This window comes from Nicotiana sylvestris, chromosome 4, assembly GCF_000393655.2.
Source record: "Nicotiana sylvestris chromosome 4, ASM39365v2, whole genome shotgun sequence".
Taxonomy (NCBI): Eukaryota; Viridiplantae; Streptophyta; class Magnoliopsida; order Solanales; family Solanaceae; genus Nicotiana; species Nicotiana sylvestris.
Window position 1 is genome coordinate 110,537,042 of NC_091060.1, and position 13,839 is coordinate 110,550,880.

Consider the following 13,839-nt stretch of genomic DNA (forward strand, 5'->3'; position numbering starts at 1 on the left):
ATCTAGTACCTAAAGGACATGAGTGAGCTAACTGTTTTATATGCTAAGTTAAACAAAAAAAAACATGAAAATTCAGAGATCAACTTCAGACAACATGTTTACTTAAATTCCATAAACTTGAGAGTTACATAACAAGTACCTGGAAATTGAAAGGAAAATAGAGAAAAGGAGAGGAATCAACTACTTTCAACAGCAACATCAACAAATTCAGCAATGTTACACCACAGAAATACATGTAGATTGCTTTGAAAATCAGAAATATAAGCAGACTCCCACAGATCAGTTTAACATACTTCAAACATACCCCTGACCCTCACAGCTGCACCTAAGCACCTCTGTAATAAGGCTAAACCCAAAACCCAGCTGAAATCCAACTGATAATGAAACTATAAGGTTGTTGTTGATTGCTTCATTTTTTTTGTTTTGTTTTCAAATATAAACTTGGAATTAGGATGCCAACTGAAATCAAAAAGCAGGGAAAAACTGAAATTGAAACTCAGTGCTGAAGGCAGACAACCCAGAGAAGACCCCTTTCCCAAGGCATTTCATGCCCTTTTATAGGCAACCCCAAAGAGAATAGATTAGATTCTGATTTTCCAATCAGTCCCTCCCTAATTTTCAGTTTGGTCCCTCTATTTTTATCTTGCTAAACAAGTAAATGCATTACAATTATTAAATCTACACTTGCACCCCAATCTAGAAGGCCCTAAGGTATTCCTCTACCCATACAATACCTATACTGCCCTTCCATATACCTTGATATTACTATTCCTATCAGAACTACCCTTTTCCATACCCAGATTACCCCTGAAAGCCTTTCAAAATCACTGAACCTACCCTCATCCTTAACAGCTATACCCAATACCCTAACCCAATCTAAAACTAACTGAAATTAATTAACTAGCATTCAGAAACTAACTAATCAGACTGACCAAAACCAATTTTGTTCAATTATACCAACTCAATCAAGCTAAACGAAATTAACTGATATTAGGCTAACATGATCAATATTAAGTGAACTCAAACTAATTCTTAAACCATGAACTTACGATCATTCAAACAAATATCAAACTCAGAATCAACAGTAATTGACAGAACTTAAACTTAATACAATTAAATCATAAAATCAACAGAAAAATTAATGAAACAAAACTGTAAATAACACTTCAACCATGCGAGTAAAAGGAAGCAATAAAACTCACAAAGGCATGAGGGACTCCGGCCAGTCAGAAACATCTGAATCCTTTCAGATTTTTGACGCGTAACATCCCTAACCATGTGTTCTTACAAGAGAACACATGGTTAAGGATGCTACGGTTCGAAATCAAAAGGATTTGGTTTTAGGGTTTGGCCAGAAATTCTTAGATGTAAGATTCGGGCCGTTTCACGGTGATTTGAAAGAAAATAGCCATGGATTAGTTTTGAGGAAGGGTCGGGGGTTGTGGGGTGTGATTTTGGACTGATTTGGATGAACTTGTCACTTGGCCGGAAAACTTCAAACTAAGATTCGACGAGTTCCGGCCTTGTTCGAGGTAAACCAGTGGGTGCAATGGAAAGAGGAGAGTGAGGGGGATCTGTGGTGTTAACCTCGGAGTGAACGACGTAGGTTGTGTTCACCGCCGGCGAGGGGTTTGATGGCGGCGCAGGCTTGGGTTTGTTGAGGGGAAGGGTGGAGTAAGGAAGACGAGGCAAATGGGGGTAGGGGGGAAGTTTCAGACACTTAAATACAGGTAAGCTAGTTAGATCCGGACCGTTGGATTGATGAGATCCAACGGTCCTGATTCAGAGGCCCCGAAACGACACCATTTCGTTTAGAAGGGGGGCAGACCAGGTAGGGACTTGGGCTGGACTGAATTGCAATGATTTTGAGGCGTTTGGGCCTGAGAAATTCCTTTAATTTGGCCCAAATTTGGGTCTTTTATTAAGACCCAATTTCTAATCATATTTTCTTTTTATTTTCTTTTCTTGCTTTTACAATTTTTATAATAATTTTTTATAATTTTTATAAAGATGTAAAACTAACATGAAATCCTAATTGTTTTAAAACAAAGACTAATTAATTCCTAAAATTGTTCAAAAACTATTTCGTGACAAATTCACAATAAAAATCATTAAAAATACAAAAGTGAACTATTTTTGTGATTTTCATGCTTTCTTCAAAACAAATTATCCCTTAATCGATACTAAATATAAAAATTAAAACCTAAATGCAAATGCATACTCTTTGTGTTTTATATGAATTAACATGTACAAATAAGATGCCAATAATTAACACGAAATGCCACCAAAATTCACAAGAATTGTAAAAATAAAGAAAAAATTATTTTGTTGGAATTTTGGCAATTATTCATATATAGGGCAAAAATCACGTGCTCACACTAACAAGTACAAATACATCATCCAAACTTATCCAAAACGTCAAACCACCTACAGGAACATCACAAAAAAGAATCGAGGCTCTAACAAAATAGAATTTCTCTTAAGTTATTAAATCTTCATTCTTTCAATAGAGTATCCAAATCACACTTAAACACTTCAGATTGCTTTCAAACATTGCACACAATTTCAGTTCAATTATATAAAAAATTCTCGGAACACCAATTAGATTTCAATAACATCAAAGTCAACTCTTGATTAAACTTATGAACTCTTAAGTTCTTCAAATTGTCGACTTTCGACAAATAGTGTCGAATTCTTATAGGAACCTCCGAAACCAAATCCGAACATATGTACAAGTCCAAAATCATAATACGAACCTATCGGAATAATCAAAACCCAATTTCGAGTCCATTTACCCAAAAGTCAAACCTTGGTCGACTCTTCTAACTTAAAGCTTCTAAAACAAGAATCATTCTTCCAAGTCAATCCTGATCCGCTAAAAAAATGAAACCAATCATACTGCAAGTCATACTACATAATATGAAGCTAATCAATGTCTCAAACCACCAAATAGAATGCTAAAGCTCAACACCACTTGCCGGGTTGTTACATCCTCCCCCACTTAAACATGCGTTCGTCCTCGAATGTGCCAAGAGTCGTTCCAAAGCCATCAAATCACCATATAACCTCCTCGTGCACATACCCGTGGGTGATCCCACGTCACCCCAATCCATATAATCCTGACAACACAACCTAGCCGAAGATCCTTACTTCAACCTTAGCCCATAACCTTAGAGTCAAATTTCCAATATCCAAAATCCATTACAAGACCCGATTCTCACATATATACAATGTATAAGTATGAACAAGCCAAATCAAGCCATACCCGTAACCCACAATGTAATCACATGATATACCACATAACTAAGATACTCATAGCAATAGCTTCCGACCACAATAGCTACTCAATGATAAGTCCGGTACCGCTAACAAATATCATATCAAATAAAATCTTATTCTAAACCTTGTACACTGCTAATGATGGAGGAAACATGCCTAAACTCATAACCACTCATCAGATCAACAAGTCGTGGAGCTCTTTTGCCCGACAAGAAACATAACAAAAAATCTAAGCCGGCTAGTAACAGTATCCTTCCAACATACCTTAATAAAGTCCGATAACACTCATTCTAGGTCAAATAACTTCACCCCATCCAATACAAACTACTCCCAACATGGCCCACCAATCCTATTTAGAGCCACACATCATGCAATTCATGCACCAAACAAGCAACAACTCGGATGTACCCAAATTGTGGAAAGAGAATCAAATGAGAGAACCGTCCGTGGCTTAATAGATACCACCACGGAGCATAATGGTATGAAGCCATCTCACAATGGAGAAACAAAACTCACAAAATGAACACGAAGGATCATATCCCAATATAATCCCATTGCGATGCGTGACCCGATCTAAACACTGTCCACATGGAATACCTCGAGGCATGAGTCTTACAATCAATAACCATATGCGTAATATTCAACAAACACGCGAGGCGCATGACCATAACCATGGAGAAATAGATATCACTATCTATATACCACAAACAAGAAGACCATAAACCAATGCGCAATCAACCATTCAACACCCTAGGAGTTATCTCGCTCGAATTCCATTACAAAGCCCAAAAAGTACCGCATCATGTGTGCAAATAGTCAACAGTCTCACAACTTAATGTAGCATAAGAGAGTAACATATGGAACACATCAGAACATGAATAAGATCATCTAGATGATACCACCAATAACATCAGCTGTGCCGGGTAAACAAATCCGACTCGATATACAATACACATTCTCATTAGGCTTACCAATAGCCTCCAAATCAATTCTAATCCTTCTAAAATAGGTAGATAGCATCTGAAAAGCCCACAATAACATATCTATAGACATATCATCATTCCAACCTCTTATCATACCTTCATCATCCACAACCATGGAATAAGCTGCCTCTAAGAATCTTCTTAGTCTTCAAATCCTTAGAATACCATATTCTCTATATCTGATCCCCACTACACTACTCAAATGACTAACACATTCATCATACATGACCAGTCCACAAGAAATGTTTCCATAATTCCTTCGTCCCACATAGCAAAATCTAAACATCAGCAGTTGATCAACTAGGCGATTACTGTAATACCAGTCAGGCATCTGCAAGTCGAAACACAGTGCGCCTTCTAGAGTGCGCACCCTTCTCAGGTGGTACCAAATATTGCTATCATTTTTTGCTAAACATCTGAAATCTATAAATTGTGGACCCATATAGGAGAAAAATCATAACGCACAACATGTTCCTTACTCCAGCAGCAGACATCCGACTCAAGTAGTGGTCGACACTATCAAGAACTCTTCAAAACCTATCCTCACATAACCAAGCCATTAGAATTGAATTTCGCCAACTCAACCAAGTCACGCAAGCCGTCTAACCCAAGGGTATTGCCATAAAGCAGCAATAATGCATCACCACACCAAAGGAACCAATTACTTTATTACTATCATGACCCAACATCACCAAGTTGACCCATTCTTTTGAATTCTCCTCGACTTGCCTACAAGTTAACACTTCTCCTTGCTAGTACACTATGATCCTAAACCAAAGCACACCGCAAGAGATCCAACCACGAACCGCGTCGTCTGAAAACCCATAAATTGTTGTGTTTCCACTAAAGCACCCAATAATGTCGCAATCGAGAGATACCGACTCTAAAGAGACCTTCAGTGAATCTGAAGCTATTTCTATAGCCTTTCTGATACTGACATGTAAAATTAATAATGATACAGAAATACCATAGTGTCAGCACTATCCCATCTAAGTCTTAGATTTCTGCCATATACAATTCCGGGAAATCCTTCAATACCACATATATACCTCAGACCAAAACTGATATGACACATGACCATGCAAACTGATCGATGATAGTAGACTCCCCACTTGGTGCGAAGTCATAGGACCTAACATCCGATAATCCACAATAGCAACCTTCCTAAGCTCGTACAAAACTAACCAAATACTAGAACCCACTGCACCCCACACATGAACAACTGAAAGATCCATCAATATATCCCCGTACTCAATCGGGACAACACGTTGAGACATTGTTCAAGCGTCCATGCCCCCCATCGTATCCTATCCACAACATCACAAATTGTCGGTGCATGGCTGATATCGAGTGCGCAACATGGTATACGAGTGGATACAAGGGAATATAAGATATGTACTTCAAGCTGAATCAATGCCGCATGATAATGAATGAAAGAAGTGGAGTTTTCTAATAGTTCAGTAGCCTATCGAAGATAAGTACAGACGTCTCTGTACCGATCCACAAGACTCTACTAAAATTGTTTATGACTCATAGAACATATGAACCTAGAGCTCTGATACCAACTTGTCACAACCCAAAATCCCACCTTAAGAATCGTGATGGCACCTAGCCTCTAAGACAAGGTAAGCCAAACACATGAGGAGATCTAATAGAGATAACCATCTTAACTATATAAAACTTAAACTGATAAATGGGATAACATAACTAAAACTAAAAAAATGTTATACAATCCCCAGAACTGGTAGTATAGAGTCATAAGCTCTAGTGACATACGCCAGAATTTCTAAATACAATACTGTTCTGAAATGAAGATAAACAACAGTAAAGATAATATCCAAAGGTGACCCAAGGCCTATGAACGTCAAGCAGGTATACCTTGAAGTCTCCAACTGCGTAGACACAACTCTCAAGAACCAACACGATTAGAAGTACCTAGATCTGCACAAAAATATATAGAAGTGTAGCATGAGTACACTGCAGCGGTACCCATTAAGTATCAAGACTAACTTCAGTGGAGTAGTCACGAGATAAGTCGTGACACTCACTAGACATAAAACCTGTACAAGATATTAACATAAAGCTACTAATGAAAAAAAAACGTTAATGTAAGGCTAACATTGTAAAGATTAGTAATATAAAGCCAACAAAGAAACGATAGAAACAAAATTGGAAACAAGAAGTAAATGTGTAATAAAGCAGCATCATAATCAGAACATAGATGAAATATGAATGAACTCAAATTAGGAAAACAGATGAAATCCAAGTAATCAAATCGTTCTCAACAAATGACTTACAACGAGAATTACCCCGAGGCACCACACCTCGTAACCCCAAATCATAAGTCATAATTCTGAATCTTACACGCATGGAACCTCGTGCCCATATTATCAATCACCTTCGTATGGTAAAGCCCATGTGCTACCATGGACATTGTACCCCTATCAAATGCCAAATAAAATGTTTGAGAGGTTTATCTGAATACAATAAGGCATAATAATCTTGAATAAAGTAAGGCATTAAATGAGAGAATAAGTTTATTTTAGATAAGAAATAAATTAAAATAAAGTACAATTTATACAAAATAGAGTATCGAAAGAGTTTAGTTTAGAAATCAATAAGGTAAAGTAAAAAAGTATTTTTAAATTAAGAAAAATGCTCCATCCGTTCCAGTTTATGTGAACCTATTTTCTTTTTGTGCCTCTCCAAAAAGAATGAATCCTTTCTAAATTTGGAAATAATTTAGCTTAAACTTCCAATTCTACCCTTAATGAGAAGCTTTTATAACCACACAAATACTCTTGACCTTTTTTTGACTTGTTTTTGACTACAAATTTCAAAAGTTTTCATTTTTCTTAAACTCCATACCCAGTCAAACATGTTCCCATAAATTAAAACAGAGGGAGTATCAGATAAGTTAACGAATTAAATATAGAATTTGTTAAAGTAAGGCATGATAACAATTTCACGTAAAGTAAAACCTCAAATAGGGTAGTGAGTTTAATTTGAGAACCCAATTAAAGTAAAATGTATAATCATTAAAAATTCCAAAGCACCGAGTGAGATAACAAGTTCTATCTTAGGAGTCACATAAAATAAAACATGTTAATAATTCTTTTATTTAAAACTTTTATGTTACCAACAACTCAACAGGGTATGGGATAATGAGTCAAGACCCAAAACTTAGCCTGTTGTGATGGCGCCTAACATAGTACTAGGCAAGCCTACACCTCAAAACTTTTCCAACACTTTTAAATTAAAAATGAACTAAAATAGGTTTAAATAATTAAAACTATTATAAACTGAATAGAAGATCAAAATTCAATACGGAAATTCCCAAAACCAGGGTGTCACTGAGTACATGAGCGTCTATACAATACAAGTCTGAAATACTGTCTATGAAAAACTGAAACTAAACAAAAAAGATTGAAGGATAGGGGAGGAGAGTCAAGGTCTGCGGACACCGGGCAGCAACCGCGAAATCTCTGAATGACTAAGCTACTCAGATAATCAGCACCCACGTGTCTGGTAACACCTGGATCTGCACACAAAGTGCAGGGTGTAGCGTGAGTACAACCAACTCAGTAAGTAACAAGACTAACAATTGGACTGAAAGTAGTGACGAGCTTCACGGGTACTGTTCAATTGAAATAGGATATGGCACATCTTTGTAACTACGTGACAGTTATATATGCCAATTGATGTACAAATAATGATGAAATCATGTACATACTCTCAGAATATCAGTAACTCATTCCTCATAATCACTCCATCCTCGCAGCCACTCATTCCTCACAATTGCTCGTCACTCGCGCTCGACACTCGGTAGGTACCTGCGCTCACTGTGGGTGTCCAGACTCCGGATGGGTGATTCTAGCCCAAGCTCTATAATAAGCCAATCATGGCATGAATAATAAACATGATGGGGCATGCAACCCGATCCCATAATATCCTCACAATCAAGCCCCGACCCCACTGAGTCATCAATCTCTCCAGTCTCTTGGGATCACAAGAATCATTATAATAAGCCCAATCAACAATGATATAATGTATAAATGAATGACAGCAGAGAGTGAGATATGATATGCAAATAATAACTATGACTGAGTGCGTGATTTCAAATTAAGAAATTAAATTCAACATGTAATCCGACCTCTATGGGTCCCAACAGTACCAATATATAGCCTAAGCATGATTTCTAACAAAATTTCACAGCTCAGGTGCTCTAAAACATAAAGAACAATAATAATATTTAGAAGGTGACTACACAACCCCATGAAATCGACTAAGTCATAATTAACATGGTGCACACCACACGCCCGTCACCTAGCATGTGCGTCACCTCTACACCAATCACATAACACTTAATTTGCGTTTCATACCCTCAAAACCAAGTTTAAAACTGTAACTTACCTCAAACCGTGCAAATCCCTACACTAATAAGACCTTGCCTCTCGAATTGGCCTCCGAATGCCTCGAATCTACTAACAAACAATTCAATAAAATGAACACGAGCTAAAGGAATCAATCCCATAAGAAAACAGTAAATTCTTAAACTCTCCAAATTCTGATACCAAATCACCACTCAAATCCCCAAATTAAAATCTCCAAATCCCTAGCCTCAAACTCCGAAATTCCACCTCAAAAACACACAAACTAGGTGGGAAATTCAATGGGGAAAAAGATTATTGAATAAAAATGATTACAAGCGACTTACCTAAAGAAACCCCTCAAAAATACTCTAAACAATTACCTTAGACCGAGTTTGCAAAGTCCAAATTAAGCAAAATCACGAACCTCGAATTTAACATTCTACCAGCTGCTTTCGCTTCTGCGGATCATTTAACCGCACGTACGGTTCCGCCTTTGCGGTCCAAGAACCATCACACTCCCTTCGCACCTGCGGCTATTACAACTGCGGCCTCGCTTTTGCAAGTATTCCTCCGTTCCTTCGGACCTGCCTCACCAGGCCCTCTCTCACTTCTGCGAAGCTTCCTTCGCGTCTGCTCACTCGCAGGTGTGGAAATTCCCTTCGCACTTGCAGAATTCCCCATCTCAATACACCCTCACTTCTGCGCCTCTCCAGCCGTACCTGCAGCATCGCACCTGCGGCCAATCCCCTCATAGGTGCGACCACACCAGAAGGCGAATTTCCAGTAATGCTTCAAGTCAAAACTTTCTTCCATTAACCATCCGGAATCCACCCGAGTCCCTCGGGACCTCAACTAAACATACCATCAAGTCATAAATGATCATACAAACTCGTTCGAAGCGTCAAATCACATCAAACAATGCTAAAATCACGAATCGCGCATCGATTCAAGCCTAATGAACGTTGAACTTCCAACTTCGACGTTCAGTGCCGAAACCTATCAATTCAAGTCCAATTTTGACCTCAAATTTTTCATACAAGTCATAAATGACACAATAGACCTACTCCAACTGCCGAAACCAAAATCTGTACCCGGTAACCACAAAGTCAACTTTCAATCAAATGTCTCGATTTCCAAAACTTTTAATTTTCCAACTTTCTCTATTTCAAGCCTAAATCAACTATGGACTTCCAAATCACTAATCGGACACACTCCTATGTCCAAAATCACCCAACGGAGCTAACAGAACCTTCAAAACTTCATTCCGAAGTCATTTTCACATAAATCATCATCCAGTCAACCTTTTCAACTTAAGCTTTCCAACCTTGAGACTAGGTGTCTCAACTCATTTCAAAACATCCCTAGATCCAAACCAACTGCCTAGACAAGTCACATAGCAACTAATAAGCATTCAATGAGCATTAAATGGGGAAACGAGGCTATAACACTCAAAACGACCTACCGGGTCATTACATCCCCCCTCTTAAATAAACATCCGTCCTCGAACGGGTCTAGAAACATACATGGAGTCTCAAATTGGTGTGGATATCTCCTCCGCATCTCCCGCTCGGTCTTCCAAGTAGCCTCCTCAATTGGCTGACCTCTCCATTGCACCTTCACTGAAGCATTGTCCTTGGATCTCAACTTTCTAACCTGCCGACCTAAAATGGCCACCGGATCCACATCATAAGTCAAATCACCATCCAACTGAACCGTGCTGAAATCCAAAACTTGAGACGGATCACCAACATACTTTCGGAGCATTGAAACATAAAACACTTGATGAACACCCGACAGACTAGGCGGTAAGGAAAGCTTGTAAGCCACCTCTCCAATCCACTAAAGCACCTCAAACAACCTAATATACCGAGGGCTCAATTTATCCTTCTTCCTTATATTTTAACACCATTCATGGGTGAAACCTTGAGCAGTACCTTCTCCCCAACCATGTAAGCAACATCACGAACCTTCTGATCGGCGTATCTCTTCTGTCTAGACTGTACTGCGCGAAGTCGATCCTGAATCAATTTAACCATGTCCAAAGTATCATGAACCAAGTCAGTACCTAATAGCCTAGCCTTACCTAGATCAAACCATCCCACAAGAGACCGACATTGCCTCCCATACGAAGCCTCATATGGAGCTATCTGAATGCTCGACTGGTAGCTGTTTATAGGCAAACTCTTCTAGTGACAAAAACTGATCCTAAGAACCCCCGAAATCTATGACACAGGCGCATAACATATCCTCCAATATCTGAATAGTGCACTCGGACTGCCCGTCCATATAAGGGTGAAATGTTGTACTCAGCTCAACCTGTGTGACCAAATCCCGCTGTACGGCTCTCCAAAATTGTGATGTAAACTTCGTGCCCCGATCTGAAATGATGGACACCGGCATACCGTGAAGGCAAACAATCTCGTGGATGTAAATCTCAGCCAACTGCTCTAAAGAATAAGTTGTTCCAACTAGAATGAAGTGTGTAGACTTGGTCAGCCGATCCACAATTACCCAAATAACGTCAAACTTCCTCGAAGTCCATGGGAGCTCAACTAAAAAATCCATGGTGATATGCTCCTATTTTCATTTCGGAATCTTAAGCCTATGAAGCAATCTGCCCGGTCTCCAATGCTCATACTTTACCTGGTGACAATTTAGGCATCGAGCTACAAACTCCACTATATCCTTCTTTATCCTCCTCCACCAATAGTGCTGCCGCAAGTCCTGATACATCTTGGTGGCACCCGGATGAATAGAATACCGCAAACTATGGTCCTCCTCAAGAATCAACTCACATGGTACATCTACATTAGGCACACAAATCTGACCCTGTATCCTCAAAACCCCATCATCCCCAATAGTAACATCTTCGGCATCACCGTGATGAACCATATCCTTAAGGACAAGAAAATGAGGGTCATCATACTAACGCTCTCTAATGTGATCATATAAGAATGACCGAGAAATCACACAAGCTAGAACTCGGTTGGGCTTCGAAATATCTAATCTCACGAACTGGTTGGCTAAGGCCTTAACATTAACTACAAGCGGTCTCCCCCCAACAGGAATGAATGCAAGGCTACCCATAGTCACTGCCTTTCTACTCAAGGCATCGAACACCATATTGGCCTTTGCGGGATAATACAGAATGGTGATATCATAGTCCTTTAGCAGCTCCAACCATCTCCAATGTCTCAAATTTAAATCCTTTTGTTTGAACAAGTGCAGGAGACTCGGATGATCCATAAATACCACACAAGACACACCGTAGAGATAATGCCTCCAACTCTTGAATGAATGAATGATGGAAGCCAACTCCAAATCATGTACAGGGTAGTTTTTCTCATGAGGCTTCAACTGACGTGAAGCATAAACAATCACTCTACCCTCCTAAATCGGCAAATATGTTTTGGTCCCTTCTTCGAGACCCAGACTGGAAATTAGCATGCGTAGGATGTTTTTTCCTGATATCAATAATTTGCTTTTCGTCTTGAGACCAGAAGCGTTGGTGAAGTTGTCAAGTAGATCGAAGAGGCCTTGAGCGGAATGCAGCAAGCGGGTTACACATTCCACTGTGCCGAGATGTGAGGTGCAGGTGGTGATGATCACCCCGGGGTATGTGCTGGCGGCCTTGACAGGCACTCCAAAACCCACCAACGCTCGTGAAAACCCGGGTTGGTCGGTCCTCCATTCATCTGACCGGAGGTATGTCAAGATTTCGATCCGAGAAGCATCACAATACACTATATAAGAGACAAAAACTGAATGCAAAACTAGAACTGGAGCTGTGGTCAAGGCAGTCTTGAGCTTCTGAAAGCTTTCCTCACACTCTTCCAACCACCTGAATGGAGCACCCTTTTGAGTCAATTTGGTCAAAGGCGTTTCAATAGACGAGAAACCTCCACAAAGCGATGGTGATAACTAGCGAAGCTGAGAAAGCTTCAAATCTCAGCAGCTGAAGATGGTCTAAGCCAATTTTGAAATGCATCTATCTTCTTTGGATCCACCTTAAGTACCTTACTGGACACCACGTGCCCCAAGAACGCCACCGAACTAAGCCAAAACTCACACTTGGAGAACCTAGCATAAAGCTTCTCATCCCTTAGCCGCTGTAGTACAATCCTCAAATGCTGGGCATGTTCCTCCTTGCTACGTGAGTACACCAGGATATCATCAATGAATACTATGACAAACAAGTTGAGATATGGTTGAAATACACTGTTCATCAAGTGCATGAATGTTTCTGGGGTGTTGGTCAGCCCAAAAGACATCATAAGGAACTTATAGTGACAATAATGGGTCCTAAATGCCATCTTTAGAATATTTGAGTCCTAAATCTTCAACTGGTTATACCCATACCTCAAATCAATCTTGCAGAACACCCTCGCTCCCTAAAGCTGGTAAAATAGATCATCAATACGCGGTAGATGATACTTGTTCTTGATTGTAACTTTGTTCAACTACATATAGTCAGTGCACATCCACATAGTACCATCCTTCTTCTTCACAAACAGAACCGGTGCATCCCAAGGAGACACACTAGGCCTAATAAACCCCTTATCAAGAATTTTCTGAAGCTGCTCTTTCCATTCCTTCAACTCAAGTGGTGCCATACGATATAGAGGGATAGAAATGGGCTGAGTGCTCGACACCAAGTCAATATCTTTGTCGGGCAGCATGCCCGACAGGTCTGCAAGAAACACATCCAGAAAGTCTTGCATCATCGGAACATAATCAATAGTAGGACTATCAATACTAACATACCTCACAAAGTCCAAATAAGACAGACATCCCTTCCCAACCATCAGTTGGGCCTTCAAATAAGAAATCACCCTGCTAGGGACATAATCTAGAGAACCTCTCCACTCGATCCTTGGCAACGCCGACATCGCCAATGTCATGATCTTAGCATGACAATCCAGAATAGCATGACATGGAGACAAACAATCCATACCCAAGATCACGCTGAAATCAGTTATACTAAGCAATAAGAGATCAACTCTAGTCTCCAATCCCCAATAGTCACTCCACACGACCAATATACATGGTCTATAATAATAGTATCGCCCACCGGTGTAGATACATGAATAGGTGAAACTAGGACTCACGGGGAATATAAAAATAACGAGTAAAATAGGATGATACATAGGAATAAGTAGAACCAAGGTCAAATAATGTGGAAGCATCTCTGTTGAGTCAATACA

General features: G+C 39.6%; 1 protein-coding gene across 1 annotated transcript; it reads right to left on the reverse strand.

Moving 5' to 3' along the window:
* Nucleotides 1–6,254: 6,254 nt before the first annotated feature.
* LOC138890001 (uncharacterized) lies at nt 6,255–13,524 on the reverse strand. The gene is made up of 6 exons (XM_070173351.1): nt 13,128–13,524; nt 12,652–12,818; nt 11,438–11,530; nt 10,570–10,653; nt 10,159–10,474; nt 6,255–6,322 (listed from the first exon to the last, which is right to left on the reverse strand). Exons 1-6 carry the CDS (start codon nt 13,522–13,524, stop codon nt 6,255–6,257), a joined length of 1,125 nt encoding a protein of 374 aa, XP_070029452.1.
* Between the last annotated feature and the right edge of the window lie 315 nt (nt 13,525–13,839).

Excerpts from the sequence above, each read along its gene's own strand:
- LOC138890001 (XM_070173351.1), bottom strand. The coding sequence starts at position 13,524 with ATGTCGGCGTTGCCAAGGATCGAGTGGAGAGGTTCTCTAGATTATGTC. Across the intron at positions 12,819-13,127 it reads GTTTGTGAAGAAGAAGGATG|TATTCATTGATGATATCCTG; the intron begins GTACTATGTGGA and ends TGTTTGTCATAG. Across the intron at positions 11,531-12,651 it reads GGCACGTGGTGTCCAGTAAG|GATATGGTTCATCACGGTGA; the intron begins GTACTTAAGGTG and ends CTTGTCCTTAAG.